An 18,327-nucleotide genomic window follows, 5' to 3' on the forward strand; every position below is an offset into this window, starting at 1 on the left:
TTATAGGATCTAATATGAAGTGTTTTCATTATAAATCTTTCTAAAAATTTTGCAATGTTGTTTTGTTTTATTTTGACCCAAGAATTATTTAAAAGAATTTTTAAAAACTTCCAATAGAAGGGTCTCCTTATGAAGGATCTTTTTTTTTCCGATTTTGTCAATAATTATAATTTTACTGAGTTGTAATCAAATAAAATTATAGTCTATCTAATTATTTACTTTTTGGTATTAATTAAAATTTTCTTTGTAACCAAGTTTATACCATTTGCACATGAGAAGAAAATGTGTTATTTATTTTCTGAGTTTGATATGGTCATATATATAACATTAGTTAAGTTATTGACATTTTCTGTATCCTTGATCTGTCATGAACTGAGAAAGTTATTCAAAAATAAACAAATACAATATATTTTGTTTCTATATATATCTCCTGTAATTTCAGCTTAAAGGAATTCTATTTCTTTTTCTTATGTATTTATTATTTTTCTATCTTTATTTGAATCACTCTTTTACTTTATAATGTGTGCCTCTTTGTTTTATTTAGTGCTGAATTTTTGTTTGACAGAAAGCATTATTTTTTGGCATTTTCCTGCTACATGTTTGCTTTCAACATTTCTAAATTCCGAATAACTTTGTTTTATGTGTATAATATATGCTGTATAGAATTAGCAAAACATATAATTAGATTTTGCTTTGTAAGTCAATTTGAACATATTGTTCATTTAAATAAATGACAAGGAAATTTATATTTGTTTTTATGATAAATATATATGGTAAAACTATCATATTATTTTCTGTTCTGTTTATTGTTTTTATTTTTTACAGTTTTTTCTTTGTACATTAAAAAAATTTAAGAAGGTTTTTATTACCTTAATAATTACAACATTATATAGTACTCTTAATTCTCTATTTATTTATAGGGTGGCTACTGAAACTCTAGTACAATAAATAAATGATAAAATGTTTTTATTTTCTCCCCTCATTCCTTTTGTCTCCGACCTGCTATTTGCCAGTAAAAATTATTTGAAAAATATAGATTTTTTTATTTTTTACTTTATACTTTTAAATGTTCTTATACTTTGATTATCTGGTTGGTCAGCTTTTAAACATTTGTTGATTCCTATTATTACATATTAGGCGGTCAACAAACTTTCTCATCTTTGCCCTTTCTCATTCTAATTTTGGTAGTTGCGTTATTTCTGCATAGTAAAAGCAAAGACCATTTACATTTGTCTGCGTTTTAGTCTGTTTTGTTCTGCTGTAGCAGAATATCACAGACTGGGTAATTTATAAAGAATAGAAATTTATTTCTGAACAGTTACAGAGGTTGAAAGTCCAAGATCAAGGTGCCAGCATCTGGTGAGGGCCTTCTTACTGCATCATCTCATGATGGAAGGCAGAATGGAAAGAGAGGGCAAGAGCAAGACAGAAGTGGGCTGAACTTGTTCATTTGGAAGGAACCCACTCCTGCAATAACAGCATGAATCCATTCATGAGGGCAGAGGACTGGTGTCCTAATCACCTGTTAAAGGTTCCACCTCTTAATATTGTTACAATTGCAATTCCATTTCAACATAAGTTTGGGAGAGGACAAACATTCAAACCATAGCAGTTTGTCACCCCAATCCTCACACTTTTTTAAAGTCTTGGTCCTATAATCATAATCAAAACTTTCAGCAGTTCTTTTGCTAGTTTCCTCAGACATACTTTGATTAAGTAAACTGTGTCTTTTAGCATGTTCCTTAGGAAAGACTTATGGGAACAATATTTCCTGAATTCTTGCATTTTCAAAATTGTTTGCAACTTTTAATCTTGGAGGCAGATTTGACTGGCTATAAAATCCTTTACTCTCATTTTTTTACATGAATCATTTGTAGATACACAATAAGATACCATCATCTCACACCACAGTCAGAATGACTATTATTAAAAAGTCAAAAAATAACAGATTCTGGCGAGGTTGCAGAGGAAAAAGAATGTTTATACATCATTGGTGGGGGTGTAAATTAGTTCAACCATTGTGGAAAACAGCAGGGTAATTCCTCAGAGACCTAAAAACAGAGCTGCCATTCGACCCAGCAATCCCATTACTGGGTATACACCCAAAGGAATATAAATTGTTCTATCATAGACATATGCAAACGTTCATTGCAGCACTATTCGCAGTCACAAAGATATGAAATCAATCTAAATGCCCATTAATGGTAGACTAGATAAAGAAAATGTGGTGTGTGTGTGTATATATATACACACACACTACATACACACACACCATGGAATACTATGCAGCCATAAAAAAAGAATGAGATCACATCCTTTACAGGAACATGGAGCTGGAGGCCATTATCTTTAGCGAATTAATACAGGAACAGAAATCCAAATACTGCATGCTCTTACTTATAAGTAGGAGCTAAATGATGAGGGCAAATGGACACAGAGAGGGGAACAACAGACACTGAGGCTTACCGGTGGGTGGAGGTTGGGAGGAGGGAGGAAATTAGGAAAACTAATTAATGGGTACTAGGCTTCATACTTAAGTGATGAAATAATCTGTACAATAAACCCTCGTGACATGAGCTTACCTATATAGCAAACCTGCACATGTACCCTTGAACTTAAAATAAAACTTAAAAACAAATATAAATAAATAAATAAATAAATAAATAAATAAATATTTTTGTATAATATTTGGTCATAATGTTCAACTTTTCCATGACATTTTTTGTTGAGTTTATTGGTACATTGCTAAGTTCTTAAACTTTTTTTTGCCTTTGTTTTGCCTTTTTTTTTGGTTCTGACACTTTTTAAATGTATCTTTCTATTGAATTTTTATAAATTTGCATATGGTAAAATTTACTCTTTTTGGTGTGCAGTTTCATTAATTTAGACAAATGCATGTAGTCATCTATTAAATTAATTAGTCTAACACCACTAGAATCAGAACAGCTTCATCACTCCCCAAATTCCCCTGGGTTTGCTCTTGCATAATATCCTTTTATTGATGCTGTGTCACATCCATTTTTATTACTCATCATTGAAGGAGTTGGATTTTTTAGATCTACTGTTTACAGGACACTTCTGCTGGGGGTTAGAGGAGGTCCTGTGCAGCCTTCTGACTCCTTTATTACTTTCGCAGAGTCAGATTGCTTTCTTCTAAAATAGCCCCTCTATGTAAGTGTGTTCCCACCCACTCTAAACTATACTGGGTCCCGGAAGGCTCTTCTGCCTTTATTTCTATTCTCACTGCCCCAATTAGGAAAGCTATATTTTTTGCACTTTGGGATAAACTTTTCATAGAAGTGTATTTTTGCAGTCAATTTCAGAGATCTGCCACTGCCGCCCATGTTGTCATTCTCCGCATTTCTTTGCTGCCTTTCTCCCTGTATGGTATCTACTAATTGCTGCTTTTGGTAACTCTTAACATGTTTTTGGAGTCTGTAGAAATTAGGTCTTCCAGTTTTTCTAAAAATGGTGATCATGTAACTTTTGTTGTTTTGGTTAACTGTGTAGCATTTGCACATCTTCCAGGAGAAGACAAGATGCAGTCTTAGCCATATTCTTACCAGAAATCCTCTTGACTGCACTTTATCACCAACTTTCCCTCACTCTCCTTTCATGGCTCACACTTTAAATATTGGAATCTCTTGCCTCTCTTGTTCTTTCAACCCTCCCTTAAGGTTTTCATATAAAATCTTCCTGTGATGTACCATAACCTGTGACAAAAAAATTTTGCTATTTTCCAAATACCCACTTTCAAAGTTGGTTAGTTTTTTCCTGCTATTCTTTTAGCTTGGAATGCCTTTTTCTTCTTTACCTGATAAGAATACTTCTGCTCATGCATTAAGACCTAAAAAAATGTATTTCCTCCTTTAGGAATCCCTCCTAGACACCTTCTCAAGACAGAATTAATCTCTCAGTTATGCTCCCACAATATATTGTCCCATTTTTTGTTCACTTATCTTATTGCTTTTAGTATTTGTTTGCTTGTCATTATGAAGACAATGAGTATCCCGTATACTAATGTATTAAGCAGTCAACACAGAATTTTCAAATTCTGTATTTCAGGGACTCTACTTATAGCTCTCCTGTGATGATCGGCACTTACCCTAATTTGGTCTCATTGATTTTCCTTTCATTTAATTGAAGGGTACAATATTTTGGTTCCTCTTGGTTTTCTTGTCTAGCTTTTGTGCTCAAAGTGATTTAGTCATGTCAAAGTAGCCTTTCTATTCTTAGGAAATAAGTGAAACTCTTCTGGATTTAGAGCATTTATAAAATTTTTAAAAGTTCAGTAATCACTGATAGAAATTCTTCTGTATTCCAGGTGATGCAACTGTGACAATAGCTCACAGATACACCCCCAAAGAGCAACTGAAGATTCATACGCAGCTGGCAGATATTATCATAGTAGCTGCGGGTAAGTCCTTAGTGACTGTCATTTTTTGGAATGTCATCAGCAGAATAATTCCTGCCCTAAATGCTGACATGTTTGAAAGCTTTTTGAGAGAGTTAGCTGTATGTATGACTAACTTCTGTTGATTGGATTCTGTGTCTTGGCAATCATTATATCAGTCCATTGTGCCTATGTTAGCATTTGTTACTTCATTATGGAAAACCCAAACAGCTTTTGGGATGACAGATTAAGCACAAGAACAATGTGCACTTTGCTAATTGCTTTGACAAACATGGTTTAACAGCATTTACGGAAAAAGGTTGGTGCAGGTAAATAATACATTGTAGCTATGGAGAACAATAAAACTTGTACTTTCAAGTTGTATCAAGGAACATAGAATGTTCAGGTGAGGGGAAAAGATAGTCACTATGCTGCCCTAAACACAGCCAGGCTGAAGAATTATGTTCTGAAGTCTAGACTTTAGGGGAAAAGTTGATGGATGAGACCATGTCCAAAGGAGAGTATCTAGGATAAGAATCTTTCCAAAAAAGATGACATATGAAATTTGGTCTGATGAACTGAGGATGTTTGGTCTGGAAGAAAGTATGACCTAAAGAGATATAACAACTTTTTTTTTAACATAAAGAAAAAAAACCCAAGCCCAAACTTTTATAATAATAGAAGCTGCCTCAAAGTCACCAGTTCTTGATATAGTAAGTTCCTTATCACTACAGTGATTAGCAAAATAGATAAAAACATAAGTGGCATTTCATAGAGCATTATTTGTCAACGTTTATTGGATTTTGCCCCATTTTGGTTGACAAAAAAAATCCCCTTTCAACATTATCAAAATATTTCAATAAATTAAACAACATAGCTAAAAATGCATGTAAACAGTTGTAATTATTTTGAGCATATGTTCTTTGGGGAAGGAATTACATTCTTTCTTTACTCCCTACCATTTAAAGGACCATTGCAGAGAATGTCTGTCTACTGAGTACTAGGTTGGGTTCATTGTGTTTTAATGCTTCCTTCAATGATGAGACTCTTTAATTCTCTATTTTAATATATAAAAGAAAGCTTTATGGAATATATGTATATGTATACTTATTATATTTCATAAGATTAAATTTATTTAAATTTATTTGTGTTTTCCTACAGGGTAAGTTAACAAGAAAGATATTTTAGAACATAGAAAAGGCTGGAATATGGGGCTTGTGTATGGATAATTCACTTACAGATATTTGAGAGTTTATCATTTACTCTGATTTTAATTAAACGTGTACTTTTGAATAGCAAAGATAGTACTAAATTCATTCATTTATTCAATAAATATTGGACCCTTCCTATGCAGCAGTATCTGTTTTAAATTTTAGGAATACAGCAATGGATACAAATGATGAAATGCCAGCCCTTGTAGAACTTACATCTTAGTGGGAGAGAGAGCAAATAAACAGTAAAATATAATGCCAGATAATGATAAGTGCTATAATGAAACTGGATGAAGGAATAGTGTTTTGGGGATACTGTTTTAGATTGATTGATTGGTGAAGATCTTTCTTGGGAGGTGACCTTTTGAGTAGAGTTCTTGTCCTGGCCATTCTCCATTTGTCCACCAGCCCCAGTGTCTGCCCTTCCCTGCCCTGGTCTGGCCCTGAGAGGCTGACTAATGAAGATGGCCTCACCTGTGTTCCTCTGACACTGGCTCCCAGCAAGGTTTGGCACTAGTAGGATATCTGAAGGAGAAGAAGAGAAATGTCAAGTCATGGTGTTTCTTCTCTACTCTTTTCCACTTCTACTGTCTTTCTCTTCCTCCTGAATCGATAGCTTTTGCTCAGCATCCTTTCCCCGACAGCTAAGGCTCTCACTGGGCTGCAGTAACACCATTTCCTCACCCCTACAGACCTAGGAATGGTACAAGCTTCCTCCAGTTTCTAATCTCTAAGAGCTGCAACAGCTTTTGTTTTTATCTTAGCCTGAATATATCACTGTAAAAATTATTTCATTACTATATGGGGTGGATTCTGCTTCCCATGGAGATACCGGCAGAAGCAGATCTGTATGAAGTAAAGGCACAAATCAAGAACCATTCCTGGGGGAAGAGCATCCCGAGCAGAGGAAACAGCAGATACCAAAGTCCTTAGGCAGGAGCATGCGTGATGTATTCCAGAGCACAGGTCTTTGACGGCTTATTATATTACTCTGATTTTAATAAAATATTAATAAATTATGAGGATACTAGTAAGAAATTTTGTTGGGAAGGTAGCCAGGGTTAACTCATGAAGGACGTTGTCGGCCATGGTTAGGATTTTGATATAAGCCAAGAATGGCTGACAGCAGATCAACATGGTCTGACTTAGGTTTTAAAGGACTGATCACACCTTTAAAAACATATCAGACCTCATGTCTGCAGTTGTGTCAAGAACTGACTTCAGAGGTGTAAAAGTAGAAACAGAGAGGAGAGATATTGCAATTTCATTTAATGGGTCTAGATTTTGCTCTAATTTGTTTTGTATTTGAACACATAGTTTCAATCAAATTTAATAAAATATCTGATTCTTCTATAGGCCCTTTTCTGGAACCTAGAATATATACATGACTGCAGGAACAGTAGTTGGCTCCTCATAGAGTAAAAATAGAAATGTTCTTTTTCCCAGAAAAAAAATCAGTAAGCTGGTACAGATAACCATACCACATTGCCTGTTTTTCCAAAAAATTACATTTGGGTGATATCAAATGCAAATTTTTGAACTGCATTGACAGAAGTCAGGCATGTTTAGAGAGTTAGTAAACTTTTTCAGACCGCAGATCAGCATTAAGTGAAATACTGCTTCAGCCACTGATACCTTCATGGCAGATAAGTATTATACTGACTTCTTTTTAGAGACACTTCTGTTCACACACAAGACACAGAATTTGTTGAGTAAAGAGGAATTTGAATGCTCATCTTTGTCCATTTCTAACCTTAGGCAGAATGAAGTTTACATTATCCTTAAAAGGTATTATTTGACTAATGTTAACAGCTTGTACAGAATATTTGACTATTGTCCTTAGATAACATTTATCAAATATTATATTGAATGAGTATTTTATTCTAGTGGAGGAAAATCTCTCATCATGCCTTCCTACTCGTGGTTTGTTTTATTATTATGACAAATGGCACATGGGTGATCACAATCCACTTGCAAGAAACACTGATATTCTCTTGTAACTAAGTCAAAGCTTATGCCATAATGTCAACACTGTTGTCCTCCTTGAGTTTATCCTCTCTAGCTTTCTTTGTAAAGGCCTAAATCAGCCTTGAGTACAGATATTTAAAAAGAAGACAGGAAAAGAAAGAGAAAAGGAAAATAAAGGAAGAGAAGGACAAGGAAGACTCAAGCCTATATAAAATAAACAAGACAGGAGCCAGGAGGTACTCAAGCTTTAGGTGTCGTGGGTGTTGAGGCTGTCCCACAAGCATCCTGCTGAGGGTATTTTCTTACCACCAGAGGGTGCCAGTCAGGTGAGCAGCTACTTCAGATGTAGCCAAGTTGGCCATACACCATCCTAATACTAGTTAGAAGACATTTTAAACAAAGACAGTGGGAGGAAGTCCTGTTCCTTGCTTTTTTATTTCACCTTTAATGCCTCTTACTAAATACAAAAGTATGTTGAACGTAGAAGACAGATTTGTATATAGTTCTGCAGTCTTCTTGAAGAAATAAATATTTAGCCAATGGGAAATTTAGGGGAAGAAAATTGAGAATTTATAAGAAATAACTAAAGATTGCTACATTTCCAGTTAATTAATAATCACCTGGAGAAGTTAGGGATAAAACATGTAGGCATTTATAAATTATAGAAAAAATGTGAGTGAATATAAAAAATAAATCCCATATAACCAGACAATAGGAATAAAGTATTGCCAGAATGACCATACCATGCATTGTGTGTGGGAAATAAACAAATACAAATAGCAGTGGGTATTTAAAAAGGAAATAGTGATCTAATGGCAGAGGTAGCCAGAACGGGGAGGGCTAGATCACTGTCATAATGAGAATGTCAGCATATGTGGAAACAACCTCATCTAGGAGAACTCAGAGTAGAAGGAGGAGGATTGCGTGATATATATCAGAAAGAATGATAATGTCTGAGAGATGAGAGTGAAGAATGTGGTGATGAAATCTTGACACAAGCTTGAAGAAAGTAAAAGAGGAAATCCTGTGTGAAGATCCTGAGACATGAATATTAGCTTATTTAATATTAATGTCATCCCTCCAGTTTCTCATAGTACTACTCCTACTGGCTTATATATCACTCACCTTTTTAAAATTGCCCCCAAAATTGAGATTTAGACTCAGTTAGAAGCTTAGATCTGCAGAATAAGACCCTGTCACACTATGCAATTAGAAGTAAGTAGCTTCAAGTCCCTACTCAAAGCCAAATCTCTGAGTTCACAGAGAGAGTTAACAAGTTTCTAGAGTACTTTAATGTACCATGGTTATAGCACATAGTACCTGTTTATAGTTGTTATCTTCATTAGACTACAGCAGGTAAAGGCATGGTATTTTTTTTTAAGCTTGCTAGGTAAGTGCTTAGAACAATATCTAACACATAGTGGTTGCCCAGTAAATGTGAGCTGTGTTGATTTTGAGATTATAACTACAATAAGAACTTTTTCAAATTGATACATATTTAGCCGATATAATCTAATTTTTTAAGATGAAATTATTCTAGTTGTTGGATTTACACAGTGTAGCATTATTTTTGGGAACTACCAAATTATTCCAGTTTGTCATCATAAAGTAGTTGCTAAAGCAATAAAAAGTGAAATATTTATTCATGAGAGAGCAGTTCATGTCATTAAGTGTATGAATGGAGTGATTTAGGTGTAAATGTTAAGATTAAGAAATGATGGGAAAGGTGGCCGGGTGCAGTGGCTTACATCTGTAATCCTAGCACTTTGGGAGGCTCAGGTGGGTGGATCACCTGTGGTCAGGAGTTTGAGACCAGCCTGTCCAACATGGTGAAACCCTGTCTCTACTAAAAATACAAAAATTAGCCAGGTGTGGTGGTGGGTGCCTGTAATCCCAGCTACTCAGGAGGCTGAGGCAGGAGAATCACTTGAACCCGGGAGGCGGAGGTTGCAGTGAGCCGAGATCACACCACTGCACTCCAGCCTAGGCAACAGAGCAAGACTCTGTCTCAGAAAAAAAAAAAGAAAAAAGAAAAAAATAAATTATGGGAAAGGTGAAGAAAGAGTAAGGAGACTATTACTGACATCTAAAGAACAGTAAGAGTATTGGATGGTTGAAAGGGGAGGAGCAGTTTAGGGAAAGGCTAAATAAGCTTTGCACAAGCTACTGATAAAGAAGGGAAAGCTAGCCAGTATCGATTCTAAGATCATGTTGGAGATCATTGGGCTTTCTCGTATCTGCTTTAAGGAAACTGTAGGCTATCCTAAGTCTGTAAAATTCCAGGAATCTTCATTATTCAGCAGGATAGGCAAGTTTTTTTAGACATTGTCCACATTACCCTCCACCCATCTGAGTAAGCTCTGAAACTATATTCAGGAAATGAGCTGCTGAGTCAATGCCACTTGCATGTCAAGCTCTGGATGCAGTGTCACGGTAGTGAAAGCTGGCATTTTTGGCCACTAAGCCATCCCTTCCAGCGTGATGAATGAACCTTCACAGTTGTAACTTTAGAGTGTCTATTGCAACACTTTTAATGACAGATACCATGATATAAAACAGGATAAATGGGCAATTTAGTAACTCAGAATATTCATACTTACTTGTCATAAAGTACAAAGTGACCAACGAATTTCCTTTCACCACTTCTCCAATCATATTATCAAGTCTTAGAAACACTCCCGTCAAACATTATGCTAGGGCTCAATAGGGTTTTCCCCCGGGTGTATTTCCTCCTCCTTGAAACAGGGTTTGTAATTTTCAGGAAACCAGGACATGGAGAAGTTCCAAGGGGTGGGGCAAGGAAATAGCTCCACCATCCCCACAGCTCATGCAACCCGGGAGTACAACTTGCTCACTTACAGCCCTGAGTGCTTCCTGAGTGATGCCAGCACATTTCATGGCTTCACTCATACTATAGTCCTTTCCATATCTCATTTCTTATTTGTTATTTGTTATTGTCCAGCTTGTCCTCTTTTGCTAGCCTCTGCTACTCCACTTAAGGGTTCCTTCCCTCCTTCCTAAAAGTTGTCATTATTTTCATGGTACAGAGTAGTGAAAATGCACAGGCCTTTCTAAAGTAAGAATTCCAGGATTTAAATTCCAGCTCTGAGACTTGCTGATTGTGAGCTTGGTCTCATTTCTGAATCTCAATCTGTTCATTGATGTGATTTAAATGATAATAATAAAAGTAACCTTTCATAGCGATGTCTGCTTTATATTTTTGATCTTAACTATGCTGATCTAAGTAGAATTTCCCATATCTAAAATGATGCCTTTTACTTATTGAAAGGCATTTTAGTGTGGTTTATGTGTAATACCAAATAAAGAATATTTAACACTTCTCAAAAAAAAAACCTTTCGCATAGTGTAATCAAGCTAGCCAATCCATGTAAAGAGCATAGCACAGTGCCCAGTATATTGCAAATATTCAATAAGTGTTATGTGTTAATGTGTTCTATGTTAGGCATTGCATATGAATATTTAAACAATTTAGAAATGATAAATCAGTTGATTATTAAGCTACAACTTAGCATAACTAAAAGAATATACTTCTTGGTTGCTTTTGATACTAATACAATATCAGAGTAGAGTAGTTCTTATAAGCATAAATAAATTAAGAAGTGACTTACACATGAGGGACCAACTTTATGGAAACTTTATTTTTATACTTAAGATGTATGCCTTCTCAGGGTGACATCAGCACTTGTTCATAGATGTGTATTATGTTGCTCCCTGGATGAATTCCTTATTGCCTCTCCCTCCTTTGGAACAACCTGACTTTGAGAGGGGAGATAGGGAAGGCCGAGGCACTTAGATGAAAGGGATTTTTTTCTCTCAGGCCTTTATCCACCGTCCCAGTCTCCCTCTGTCTCTGTTTCTACCTCATCTTCCCACCTCAGGCTATTCTGGCCCTCACAACCCATGCCCAAAGCCTAAGTTACTAAGTAAGCAAAGCTTCCCTGGCCTGCAGTGAGCTTTGTCAATACCTGAGAGGGCAGCCTGACTACTGATATTTTTCTTGGTGTCAGTAATACATCCTTACTGCAAAAACTTAGAAAACTTGGACAATAGAGAGGGAGGGAAAGAACCTTAATCCCAACCAAAGTGAAATAAGGTAAACAATTTGATGTTTGACCTTGTACTGTTTTATATTTATACATAGATTTAAATATTTAAACAATTCTTTTGCCTTGTATATACTATTTGTATTTAGCAGCTCTACACCATGTATGTGTTTCTTTATAAAATGCTTTCTTCCAAAACAGACTTCTAATGACTCTATAGTATTGAGTGCTATGGATATACTAAATTTTATTTATTCAGTTCTTGACTATTGGACATTTAGATAGTTCCCTGAGTTTTACTGTTATGAATAATGCAGCAAACAGCTGTAAACATCTTAAATTATTTGCACAAGTAACCTATAATATTTATCATATTGGTCTTAAGTTTATTTTCTTAGTAATTATTACTTATATTCTAAAAACAAATGAACATTTAAGCTTGGTGTATAATAAAGGCTTACACGTGTGTTTAATATTAAAGCATATTTCATACCTTACCTGTGCATTTATGTAAAGTTTTAACAGAGAGAGGAGATAGCTGTGTCTCATTTGTAACCCATTCTCCAGGCCTGTTATCATTACCAATCAGTATACTATGAAGCTTTATAGATCCTTATCTTTCCACAAGAGAAGATAGAAGCCTAGTGTGTGGGGAAAGGGACTCAAGTATGAAGTAGGGTGTAGTATCAAAAGAAACGTGGTCTTTAAAGTAAGGAGGGTTTGGTTTTAAATTCAATTTTAACTTTAAAAATCACATCTAACTCTCTGGGCTTTATCTTCAGCTATCGCAAAATGGAGGTAGTAATACTAGTGTTTATAAACTGTCATGAGAATTACATGCTTAGCACATAATGGCTACTAAGTGAAGGTAGTTTCCCTTCCCTTCATTCTCCTATTGTGTGGTGAGCCTATCAGTAAAATTACAACATGTTTTAAATGGAAATATATGAAAATTTATTATCTATTATGAAAAGACTTTAACTTTCTGATACTTTGGTAATATAGACTGTACAAAAACATGTACAAACTTTTATATGTTTCCTTGCTCGTTAGCCTCAAATAAGCAAAAACATTTTTCCAAGATTGATCACCTCAGAACCATCACAAAGTTTTATTTTTTTTTCTTCATTTGACTGAGACCCTTGTGTTTTTCTCCTCAACTTGTTCTAATTACAGGGACTTTTGAAAAGGGGGAATCTTTTCATCTCTAGGTGTTTTCAATCTATGGTATTAGTACATGGTTAGCTGAGGTTGATTTTTTTTCTTTTGAGGCTCTTCTCTCAACACATATATATGTACTACTTCTGATTTTTCATGAGTAAAACAAGCATTGATAGCAATATCCAAAAAAGCTTCAGTAAAGAACAGTTTATATCAAAGATCTTTCTTCACTGTGGAGAATCACAGACTTCCTTGGAAATATACTTTAGATGGTCAAATGATACATCATTTAAACTTAATTCTATTTGGGTCCATGCATGTATATCATGGGCTTGGGAAGAAGTGAGGTTCTTCCTTTCAAGTTATGTCTGTAGCCTTTGATATTATCACTTTGTTATATTTTTATGTCCAGGTCTTTAAGAGGTTTATGTTAGGAAATACTTAAATATACCCAAAAGTGTATAAGAATAATGTTAATTAAAACATTAACACTTATGTTATCAATACCTAAATTTGACAGATGTGAATATTATGTATATTTTCAATCTACCTGTTTTATATTTCTATAACTTGCTTTGTTTTGACTAATGCTATGACTTTCAAGTTTGCCCATGCTAATAGATGTAGCACTATTTCTATAATACTCAATTGCTGAGTATCCATTTTCTGCTGATGAATATGTATGCTATTTCCAATTTATTGCTATTATGAACAGTTCTGTAATGTTTAAGTTTATACATATTTTCTTGGAGACTCATTCATTCATCCATCCAGCAAATACTAATTTTGCCACTGGTACATATTAAGCCATATAGCAGGCAATAGAAAAATATATATATATAAACTTGGTTCAGCTCTTGAGAAGTCCAGACACTAGTGGAGGAGAAAGATGTGCAAACAAATTAGTGTAATACAGCTTGCTAGTGCAATATTAGATACATGTGTGTATGTATATGTACATGTCTATCTGTGTAGAAAAGGAGACAGTGTGTGTGTGTTTATGTGTGTAAGAGACACAGATAGATTGAAAAATAAAAACAGAGAGAGAGAGAGCATCATTGGAGAGGAAGTAATAGCTCTTTTCCTCTGACTCTGAAAAGTAAATGAATGAGTCGGGTTTCATCCCACAGAATGGACAGAAATTCACTAGGCAGAATAAAAGGCAATGAGACTTCTGGCAGCTTAGAGCTATAAAATGCTATGCATATAGCAAAGAAAATATTTACTCTTTCAAAATGACAGGTGCCTGTCTGTGAGTTGTGAAAGATGAAGCATAACATTTAGGAAAAACCAGATATCATAATAAATTAACAAATTTTAATTTTATCCTGTAGGTCATAGGCAACCTTTAAATAATTAGAAGCACTGAAATAACATCATATTTGAATTTTAGAAAGATCACTTGGATAGCCCCTGTGCAGGGATAAAACTGGAAGTAGCATTGATGTAGTTCAACACTAATACAGGAGTAGATGAAAGTGAGAAGGAAAAACAGGAAGTAGACTAGAAAGGCTTACTGGCTTTAGAGACTAAGTATATGGTGTTGCCATTAACAAGGAAGGTATATAGAAAGGAAGCAAAGTTTGAGAGAAGTAAAGATGAGTGAGTGGGAGGAGATAATTAATTCAATGTGAATGTGTTGAGTTAATGACACTAGGTGTTATATTCAGGTGGAAAAGTCCAGGAGAGGGTTGAGATATGTGGGTGTGGGGTTTGGGAGAGAGCTCTGTTCTGGAGTGATAATTTTGGAAGTTGTTAATATCAGGGATATTGGACACGAAGGCATGGATAAAACCATCTAGAATAAGTCTGTTTATAGTGCATGGACTGAATTTCTATTTCAGACATATTTGAAGTGTGTTGGTTGATATGGGTACTTCTATAACATTGCCTTCTTGCTTCTGTATACCTAGTGCCAATGAAAGATAGCCTATTCTTATTCCAGCATCTACTTCAATTGATTGTATAAGAAAAAAACTGGTATTTTTATGAAGCTTTGTTGTTTCATACCTGTTGTTCTTTTGTAACCCCGACCTTTATCAGCTTGAAAGCATTGTTTGAGTAACATGAGAGAATGTATTTGATAAACCAAAATGTGCCATATAGTGGAGACAAAATTGTGTCCTAAAAGTAAAATGATGGACTTTACTTCATAAATGTTTAATTTTTTACATGTAAAAGATTAAATTTAAACTTCTTTAGTGTAATGTAAACTTCTTTAATAAATGTTTCCAGCAGGCAGAATTTTTTGTTTTTGCTTGCATTTGTAGTCTTTGCATACTGGATTTATTGTGACCATCTAATGCTCAGTTAATTTCTATTATCTGACTTGTCCAGGTTACCAACTTGACCTGATTTTTACAGTTTTATTGCTCACAGCCTATTATATCTTCACAGCACTTTTTTCTGTGACCAACAGCCTGGTTTTAGTAACTCTGGATTTCCCATGTCCATTATTTGATTATGTTAATGCTTTCTAAAACACAAATAAATTGTTTTCTCAGTTCCTTATGGCTTGATTATTTGATTTCTAAACCAGGTTGCCTAAATTTTGCTTGAAACATCTGTTGACTTATTCACTGTTATTCCTTAAAAACTAGGACCTGAAACGAAAGTTCTACATGCAATGGATGTGCTCGCTAGTTTTTTCTAGCCATCCAGTGTATTCTCTATGGTCTCACCTTGTCCTTTATTCCTTTACACTTGTGGTATCCATTCAACTTCCCTGGGGCTCAGGTCAAGGCAACTTATGACACGCCAGGGTCTACATTGCTAGTATGGATTGAAAGCTTTCTGTCTCTAGCTCAGTCATGCCAGTAAATGATTATCTCTGCATGAAAAACAGGATAGGCTTCACATATCTAATAGAGAGTGGTGCGTAACGCACATATATTTTTCCTAGTGTGTCAGTAGATGATTAAAAATCATACTTTAACTTTTATGTGCCTTTTTGGATATGTCCCATGAATATTATCACTCACTTCATCAAGAGACTGCAATAAATGCTATCTGAACTTACACTGAGGAGGAGCTTTAAGGCATTTTTCCCCACTATACTTTCAGTGGATTTATCTCTTTTTAGGTTTTTTTTTTTTGATAAACCTTACTTTTATGGGATTATATGAAGTTGTACTTTATAGTTGTAAAAAAGTCGTTTAATAACACCCATATCAGGCATAAAATATGCCTTTACATTTTGTAAAATTTAAATATGTTGTGGTAACATGGGATGACAAGGGTGCTTTCGTATAAAGGATAAAAGTCCTCTCTCAATCATATTGTGAAGTATAACAAAATAATAAAGAGGAGAAGGAGAAAGGAAATACAAAGAAAGGATCTACATGACATGTGATGAGTAGGGAATAGTAAGAATTATAGTGGGACAGCACTGGAGTGAAATCCACTGTTCTGTGACCTCCAGCAGCCAGGACCATGTCTTATTTATTATTTGTGTTTCTTGTACCTGGTGAAGAACCTCGCTTTTAGGACTAGAAAACTCCCTGTTCAATGAATGAATTCCTTTCTTTAGAAGTCAAGTGCTTAACCGGTTAGGCACGGTGGCTCAAGCCTATAATCCCAACACTTTGGGAGGCCAAGGTGGGCAGATCATTTGAGGTCAGGAGTTCAAGACCAGCCTGACCAACATGGTAAAACCCAGTCTTCACTAAAAATACAAAAATTAGCTGGGCGTGGTGGTGCACACCTGTAATCTCAGCTACTTTAGAGGCTGTGGCAGTGAGCTGAGATCGCGTCACTGCACTCCTGCCTGGGTGACAGAGACAGACTCTGTCTGAAAAAAAAGAAGTCAAGTGCTTATCTTGGTCTTGGTTTAAGCTTTTTTCCTAGAAGGTAAGGAAGCTCTTCATAGGGGAAGATGATCCTTTCAGGACTCATTCAACCTTAGATTCTCTTTCATACCTTGTTTGGGACTGTTCCACTTCATGAAAGCTTAATATGGCATTGCATCAGCACCACTGACTCAGAGCTTGCACCTGCAGAGTTCAAAAAAAGGTAGGGGAGAGGCAAAGAATTAACTGAGAAATTACTGTCTTCAATGAAAAAACTAGAAAATACCATTGCTTTATATTTTTTATATTCCTACTGTGGGTAGGAATATAAGCCTTTCTGTAGATGAAGTCATCATTCCAATGGTGTATTCAGAGCCTGGTGTTACTGAATGTCTGTTGCAGACAATGTGTTGACTATCAGAAAGTGAAACAATTTTATTAGATCTATAGTCATTATTAATTGTGTCATTTTAATAGCATCAGCATATCTAATTAATACCTAGGAAAATTGATATTTAAAAAATGTAGTGATCAAAATGTTACATGTCAGTGCTTATGTAATAATCCATACAGAGGTGGTGTTTGAAAGGTACTATGGAGACTCTGACGGAGCACCTGGCTACCTGCTTTAGGTGTGGCTTTGGTTCTGAAGTAGAGCAGTTCTGAGAAGGAAGGAATGTGTATTGGTATATATCTGTGGTGCATTCTAAGGCAACTTTCTATGAAAGTCCTTTCTTTTTACTCATTTATGTAGTTAAAGACATAAATGTTAGACTGAAACCATAAAAACCCTAGAAGAAAACCTAGGCAATACCATTCAGGACATAGGCATGGGCAAGGACTTCATGACTAAAACATCAAAAGCAATGGCAACAAAAGCCAAAAGAGACAAATGGGATCTAATTAAAGAGCTTCTGCACAGCGAAAGACACTGTCATCAGAATGAACAGGCAACCTACAGAATGGGAGAAAATTTTTGCAATCTACCCATCTGACAAAGGGCTAATATCCAGAATCTACAAGAAACTTAAACAAAGTTACAAGAAAAAACAACCCCATCAAAAAGTGGGCAAAGGATATGAACAGACACTTCTCAAAAGAAGACATTTATGCAGCCAACAAACACAAGAAAAAATGCTCATCGTCACTGGTCATCAGAGAAGTGCAAATCAAAACCACAATGAGATACCATCTCATGCCAGTTAGAATGGCGATCATTAAAAAGTCAGGAAACAACAGATGCTGGAGAGGATGTGGAGAAATAGGAACACGTTTACATTGTTGGTGGGAGTGTAAACTAGTTCAACCATTGTGGAAGACAGTATGGTGGTTCCTCAAGGATCTAGAACTAGAAATACCATTTGACCCAGCCATCCCATTACTCGGTATATACCCAAAGGCTTATAAATCATGCTACTATAAAGACACATGCACATGTGTGTTCATTGTGGCACTATTCACAATAGCAAAAACTTGGAACCAACGCCAATGTCCATCAGTGATAGACTGGATTAAGAAAATGTGGCACATATACACCATGGAATACTATGCAGCCATAGAAAAGGATGAGTTCATGTCCTTTGCAAGGACATGGATGCAGCTGGAAACCATCATTCTGAGCAAACTATCACAAGGACAGAAAACCAAACACTGCATGTTCTCACTCATAGGTGGGAACTGAACAATGAGAACACTTGGACACAGGGTGGGGAACATCACACCCCCAGGCCTGTCGTGGTTTG

At 35.5% G+C, this 18,327-nt stretch overlaps 1 protein-coding gene across 6 annotated transcripts in view; it reads left to right on the forward strand.

Moving 5' to 3' along the window:
* MTHFD2L (methylenetetrahydrofolate dehydrogenase (NADP+ dependent) 2 like) overlaps window positions 1-18,327 on the forward strand; it is a 145,782-nt gene that overhangs the window by 63,111 nt on the left and 64,344 nt on the right. For all 6 annotated transcript variants that reach the window (XM_055384793.2, XM_031010427.3, XM_055384794.2 and 3 more), the window contains one exon: window positions 4,325-4,417. In XM_055384793.2, the coding sequence (XP_055240768.2) occupies window positions 4,325-4,417 (93 nt within the window). The remainder of the gene's footprint in view (window positions 1-4,324; window positions 4,418-18,327) is intronic.

The sequence above is a fragment of the Gorilla gorilla genome, chromosome 3 (assembly GCF_029281585.2).
Source record: "Gorilla gorilla gorilla isolate KB3781 chromosome 3, NHGRI_mGorGor1-v2.1_pri, whole genome shotgun sequence".
Classification (NCBI taxonomy): Eukaryota; Metazoa; Chordata; class Mammalia; order Primates; family Hominidae; genus Gorilla; species Gorilla gorilla.